This window comes from Triticum aestivum, chromosome 1A (genome assembly GCF_018294505.1).
Source record: "Triticum aestivum cultivar Chinese Spring chromosome 1A, IWGSC CS RefSeq v2.1, whole genome shotgun sequence".
Classification (NCBI taxonomy): domain Eukaryota; kingdom Viridiplantae; phylum Streptophyta; class Magnoliopsida; order Poales; family Poaceae; genus Triticum; species Triticum aestivum.
The window spans coordinates 389,176,581-389,183,272 of record NC_057794.1 but is presented as its reverse complement, the minus strand read 5'-3'; the positions used below and the strand labels follow the sequence as shown (position 1 = coordinate 389,183,272).

At 44.0% G+C, this 6,692-nt stretch overlaps 1 protein-coding gene across 9 annotated transcripts; it reads right to left on the bottom strand.

The window, feature by feature from the left end:
* Positions 1–1,778: 1,778 nt before the first annotated feature.
* On the bottom strand, positions 1,779–5,992 carry LOC123052393 (uncharacterized). 9 transcript variants are annotated; one of them, XR_006424697.1, is made up of 7 exons: positions 5,344–5,992; positions 5,146–5,258; positions 4,625–4,721; positions 3,687–3,834; positions 3,430–3,532; positions 2,718–2,819; positions 1,779–2,022 (listed from the first exon to the last, which is right to left on the bottom strand). XR_006424697.1 is itself a non-coding variant. In XM_044475542.1 (6 exons), exons 2-6 carry the CDS (start codon positions 5,204–5,206, stop codon positions 2,720–2,722), a joined length of 447 nt encoding a protein of 148 aa, XP_044331477.1. In that variant the 5' UTR covers positions 5,207–5,258; positions 5,344–5,992; the 3' UTR covers positions 1,779–2,719. The 9 variants fall into 9 exon arrangements, 3 of the variants coding, with proteins under 3 accessions (XP_044331477.1, XP_044331486.1, XP_044331478.1); XR_006424693.1 differs by having other exon boundaries at positions 2,718–3,532; XM_044475542.1 differs by having other exon boundaries at positions 1,779–2,819; positions 4,687–4,721.
* Between the last annotated feature and the right edge of the window lie 700 nt (positions 5,993–6,692).

The following is a 6,692-nucleotide window of genomic DNA, read 5'->3' as shown; positions in this document are numbered from 1 at the left end:
CCGCCAAGGCCGCCATTGCCGTCTCCTCCGTTTGCTCGCCCGCGTAGCCACCGGCCCCTCCTCGACGTGCCATCGTGTCCAACCGCTCCGCCTCCCTCGACTACGCCTCCCCGACGAGCCACAGGACGTCGGGTGCACCCGAACGCTGCCCCGGCCTCGTCTTACACTTTGGATCATCGGAGCGCGCCGACGTCGATCCACTGCACAACAGCTCCTAAACCTCCCACGGTCCTTTCTTGCATCGCGCGGTGAGCCCCTCATCCTCTCGCCACACTCCCCTGGCCTCTTAAGCTCTCGTAGCCGCCGCTCTGCTTGCGCCTGAACACGTCACCACCTCTGCTCGTCGCCGGCGTGCTTCCGGTGACCTTTTGGTCACGGGGTCGCGCCCGCTGGACTCGATGCTCCGTGCAGATCCTCCCCATCCTTTCCTTTTGCTCCGTAGCACGCTGTAGCATCTTTTCCGCCATCGACCGTAGCCGCTCGGCCGCAAACCTCGTCGCCGGCGCCGTTTCCGGCCAAGTCCGGCCGTGCCTCTGCCACCATTCGATGCGGTGTTGTTCGCCCGTTCGAACGCACCCTCGCGTGCGTGAAACGGCTACATGTAGACGTTTTCCGATGAGGCTCGAGCGGCTCCGCCGCGTCCTAGCGTCGCCGGCGGCGAGGCGCCTGCCTCCACCGACGTGGCTGGTCGGGCCCCACCCCTGGCTCCCTGCCAGTGGGCCCCACGGGCCCCAGTTGACTGGGTTGACCCAGTCAACTGCTGACTAGGCAGCCCAGTGTCACTGACAAGCGGCCCCACCGCACAATTAAGTTAATTGAAATGTTTTTATAACTAAAAATAATTAGTTAACCAATGAGTCACTGACAGGTGGGGTCCAGTAGCTAATTAACCTAGATTTGTTAGTTTAATGCATTGTTAGACTAACATAGGCTGACATGTGGGTCCCATTGGACCCACAGGTCAGGTTTGACCTGGTCAGCGAGTCTGTTGACTGCTGACGTCATCAACACGTCATGTTGATGTCATTTTTCCTTTTCTGTTAATATAAACTAGTTGATCTGTTGCGCCAAATGGCGCAGAGACCCACTAAAGCCATGTTGTCGTTGAAAATAGTTTCATTTTGCAAGGACATATTCGATATGGGTAATATAAAGACCATGTGTTAAAGTCATGCTATATTGAAAATATGTTTATCATACCGAGAAATCTGAGTTAAAAAAATGTATAACATGCATAGACCAACGAAGGAAGCATTTTTAGTTAAAAATATGGTTATCACCATGAGAAATCTGAGTTTGAAAAAAAACATGTTTGTATATGAAAGCATAGGTATTTGAAAGGTCCAGGAACAATTCTTTGTGTGGCCCGTTCGGAGTCGCGCCTGCATCCATCGTGCCTATTTATCCCCGTTTCTTCCTCAGTTCCTCATTTGGGCGAGAGAAGCATACTTAACTGGTGAGATTTCTCTTGTCCTATTATTTCGGATTTCTCTGAATGCATGGTTACACATATGGCCCATTACACCAACCACCACAATGTCCATTTCAAACACAAAGTGTTTTGAAAATTAAATTATGTTTTACCATAGAGGAACAGTCCAGACTTGAAACAACAGATGTAACTACTTTACCAATTCAAACTCTTTAGCAACCATTTATGATTATGATGTCTAATGGCACAAGGTGTCAATTTAGACTAAAGAGTTATTTGAAATGTGTTTCATTTGTTCTTTACAAAGTGCTAGATACAATTTCACTGCACATAAGAATTTTGAAGCTTGATTAAAAAGGTAATTTCATTCATACAAACCATAACTAAACAACGTGAATGTATCCTAATACAAAAGCAAGCAACGGACTGGTAATAGGTAAGCCTGTTTTAGAGAGATTGTGGTAAATTACAGTTCATTATTACACGCAAAATGTTTTTGCTTCGAAGCAGAACACTGTTCTATCTTTTTCTTCATATCCTTTTCTTCTCAGAGCTGGTGTGATGCCTTGCTCCTATTCATGGATCTTGACCTACAATTTTTGAACAAACTAAATTAGTTATTTATTCAATGGGAAATCTGAAGTCGGGATTACTTCGCCAATATCGTTAGCAAGTTTATGAGGGAAAAGAAAGCAATGTAACTTCCAAAAGCGAAGGTAAGAATGAAGTACATAGTAGTGTAGCTGGGAAAGTAGGAACATGAGCTGCGACATGTTTCAGAAAAATGGTCGAGGTTCCCTGATCCTAGTAACATGAGCTGCGATTATTTTGCCAGGGACTCATGGCTGTATATAACTTTCACAAGCAACATCCCATATGTGACAACCTACCTTCGATCACAAAGCTATATGATCTATATAATGGAGAAAAATGGAGCTTTCGATAACCTGCATACCTATTTTTCCCAAAGCAAAGCTAAGACTGAAGTACACAGTATTGTAACTGGGAAAGTAGGAAAATTAAATCATATACTCTGAAACATATTGTAGAAAGAGAAGCGTGAAGCACACTTCCTTGAAATTTGGACACAATTGGACATTCATTTTTGTTGAGCCTGCTATATATCTATGGGGAAGCATGGATAAGAAAAGATAGAAATTTAGAAAATGTATGCAAATTCATATATATTTTTCTAAAATCCCATGGAAATGTGTGGGTCCACTTGGTCTATCAGGACGGTGCATTTCGAAAAAGCAAGTCAGGCAACTAATAGTTTGGATAAAACCTCTATAGATAGTAGAAAACAACTTCCAACGATTCGACTGTACAGACTAAAAAGTTCGCCAGGAAATGAGAAGAGCCAGCTAAAAAGTTACAGAAGAAGCACCTGAAATAAAATAGTGGCAGTTAGTTTGGCAAGAAACCTGCATATATTTGAGTGCAATTCGCATCCTCTGGGCCATCGTTCTCACGCATTTTTTTCTACTAAGTAGAAAGCATATATAGAGTATGAAAAGGGGATACAGATTACACAACAAATGGTAGTTTCAGAGCTTTAGAAGGCCGTCCAGTTTTAGATAGTATGCTTTCAACTATGCAGAACTGGATGTTGTACTACTTATTTTAGAGTCAAGACATATTTCAATCTCTAAAAGAAACCTGACACGAATCATCTGCTACTCTAGAAATTAGATTTATCACGGCTAACCAACATGGAATGATCATCTGACTTTCTGGCTATACTAACGTGTAAATATTTAACAGGTATAGACTCGTTCAAGTTGACTGCAAAAGCAATGAAGGTTGCTGTAGCTAGATAAATGACTCGTTCAAGTTGACTGCCAGATTTTTATTAGGAAGTGGATGCCTACTAATAGCGCATCTCGGGGAATCACAGTGAGAATGAAAGGCCTGGAGAAATGCAAAACGGCAAGGTAAAATTCAGACATTGGCATAGAAAGAAACTAATAGGAAAACATGCACCATCAATCACTCACCATAAGGTCAGCAACTGGACAATAGTTGAGCTGCAGTAGATGGTTACCAAGTAATGAACGGAAGGAAAATCACTACAAAATAACCATGAGAGCACCAAACTATCTGCAAACATGAAGGCCCTTTCTTGGATTAGACAGGACGAGTACGCCATGATAATCCAAAGAACAAAAAGATGGATTTAAATTTATAGAGCAATGCTAGGAAGATATTGTCTTGAAGAATGGAAAGTAAGAAAACAATAAAGCAAGCAACGGACCTACAAAAAATATCCTCCAAGTTTTGAGTGAAAATCCATCGAATATATCCTTGATCGCATATTTGTCTGTGTCGAGGTACTCTACAGGAAGGTTCTCCAAAAAAACAGAGTAAAGTTGTTTTTCCTTTTTGAGAGTTTGATAGCAAACCTGCAATGTATCAAAAAGATATTAGAATTGATAATAAAAGAAATCTCTGCTATTTTATAGTCGAAGAACATGCTTCAATCAACAAAAATACAAAAACATTGAAATTTGATGGTGTAAGGAACCTGCAGTGATATACTGAGCCATAAACTACTTTGCAATGATATAGTGAACCATAAACCTGAAGCTCTACTTTGATGCCAATAAACTTATAACTAGGAAAGTAGGAAAATGAAATCATATACTCTAAATCATATTGCAGAAACAGAAGCGTGAAGCACACTTCCTTGAAATTTGAACACAAGTGAACATTCATTTAGCATACGGAGGTAGCATAAACTTAAGCAAGACTATTTAATTGATCATGGTACACGGTGGATTTTTTATAATTGATATTCGGCTGGAAGTGGATAAGTTCTGTAGATATTCGGATGCTCATTTTCAGTAGTCAGATAAATCGACCTGATTTCCCAGCTTAGACGTTTCAGACATGTCTCACAATATGATGTGACCATGGGTTCAATCCCATGTTCAATTATGTACGAAGAGAGGCCCCATTTGGAAACATGTAAGCACAATCAAATGCCTGGGCACATAATTCTATTTACAAAGCTATTTGCAGGTTTGAATGCATTGCAGCAAGATGGCATGATAATCTATAGTAACCAAGAATGTTCGAAAAACACGAGAGAAAATCATAGCAGAGGAACTGAGCAAATCAGTTAAGCGCGATATGTAAGATATGACTGACATGATGGAACAAGATGCATGAATGGCAAGTAAATACTACTACCACATGATGTAGAGAAGGAGAGCACGGCGTTTTAAGCATATAGTAATATGAATGGAGCTCACGGGAATATGGCGCGATGACTGGCAGTCTTCACTTCCTGTAAAACAATTATGATTTCCATCAGATAAAGGAGAAAGCTACTTACAAACCTACAGTAGAGATGCTACATAATGTAAGCTCAAAAGAACACAAGCTTTCAAATTAATGTAATGAACAGGCCAAGACTCTTCACCTATCATCATCACAACTATGGACATACGATGTGCTGTGTATTTTTAGATCTTTCATTCAAATAATTTGTAGCACTGGCAGACATACAAAGGCTGACCCATGTTATTTCAGTCTTATGACTTTTACTTTAGCAGAACACTAATTTGGTCAATCTTGGTAGAAGAGCACCGAAACAATTTTAGGAGCATCCATTAGGAAAATAGTAACAATAGCAGCACAGTCAGGCTAAATTGGTGAGTAAAACATATCTTCTTTGGATTATTCTACCAGGATAGATAATAAAACTTCACCTATCATGTCCCTTTTCAGCATAGTGCCAATATATACTTCAAAAAAGCATTGGACTACCATATTGTCTAATATATTCTGGGATCCCTGAGGAACGTGGTCTTCTATGTCAGATCTGCACACCTCAAGTTTAAAAATACAAATATTAGCAAAGTAAAATATGAGTGAGGAGGAAGTGAGGGAGCGAAAGAGTGGAGCACCTAGTTCACCGCTGGCCTGCATCGCTCGAGCCACCTCCAACGGGCACGTGCTGTTCTCCTTGTACTCCAGATGCACGAGACATCCATTGGAGGAGACATGAGCTCCTACTTCCTCTCGCCTTCCCACACTGCATGTTCACCTCGGGCTCCTTGCCCGGCGGGGGGTGGAGGCAGAGGTGGCACCTCATGGCGCAGAGGAGACTACGACGCGGTGGCGCGACAAGTCGACCCGCCGGCCGCCGGCAGGTGCGCGAGGCCTCACCCTGCCCCTTACCCCCACCCGCTGTTGCTTGCCTTCCTCACCGGCCTCCTCCCTCCCCTTGTCGTTGCATCCTACCCCCCACCCGCACCGCGAAGACCCTGCCGGCGCTGCTCCCCCACGACGATACATCCGATCTGGATCGACGGTGACATGGAAGAGGACAGGAGGAGGTAAGCAGAGGAGAAGGTCGGCGGTGGATCAACGACGACGTGGTAGAGGAGAGGAGGAGGCGAGTGGAGAGACAACGCCGGCGGCTGCAGGTGAGGAGAGGATGAGGGAGAGAGGGAGGGGTGTGGTGGCTTGTGGGGATGGAGGGGGATGAGAAAGGGCGTTAGGGTTCGTTTGGCGGGTCGGGTGGGCGTGGGGCGAGAAGCAGGCGATTGGGTGCGGAGCGTGCTGAGCTCATTGGGCAAAACCTGGTGCACCGGGAAATAGCCAACCCAGCCAACGAGCGTCCGGCGTGAGCCCACTCGTAATTGGACAACTAAAACAACTGCGAGATGAAAATCGGGTTTGACCGCGAGGTAAAGATCTGACGATTCAGACATGCTAGAAAGCCAGATCCGATGGCCGACGAAGGCCCAATCGAGGGAGCCTTCTGCAGGAGAGTTGGCTAGCCTTTTTATTGATTTAAATAATTTCAAAAAATACTTTAAGCTTTAAAAATTCATAGAATTTAAACCGTAGCTCGGATGAAAATGTTTTCTACATGAAAGTTGCTTAGAAAAATGAAACGAATCCGAATATGCGATCCGTTTTCCTGTCAGATGCCTCTAACTATCTGAATATGGAACTTTCCCCCTTCGGTCATCTGTCTGATACAAGTCCGGAACCAGGAATACCTTCTCGGTTGAATTCCCCTTCACCTGTATCGTGCAGCACTACGTTAGAACACTCCTAGCGTTGCGTGTTACCATGTTATGCCTTGTGATGCATTGTTTGCTCTATATTTACTGTTTCTTCCCTCTCTTCCCTCCGGTAGACCCCGAGACCGATGCTGCCCCTGTGATCGACTACGTCGACGACACTTCTTCTTTTTCAGCAGAGCTTCCAGGCAAGCAAACCTGCCCCCCTCCCTTGAGCATTC

Excerpts from the sequence above, each read along its gene's own strand:
- LOC123052393 (XM_044475542.1), bottom strand. The coding sequence starts at position 5,206 with ATGGTAGTCCAATGCTTTTTTGAAGTATATATTGGCACTATGCTGAAA. Across the intron at positions 4,722-5,145 it reads GCTGAAAAGGGACATGATAG|GAAGTGAAGACTGCCAGTCA; the intron begins GTGAAGTTTTAT and ends ATTGTTTTACAG. Across the intron at positions 3,533-3,686 it reads TTGGAGGATATTTTTTGTAG|ATAGTTTGGTGCTCTCATGG; the intron begins GTCCGTTGCTTG and ends TCATGTTTGCAG.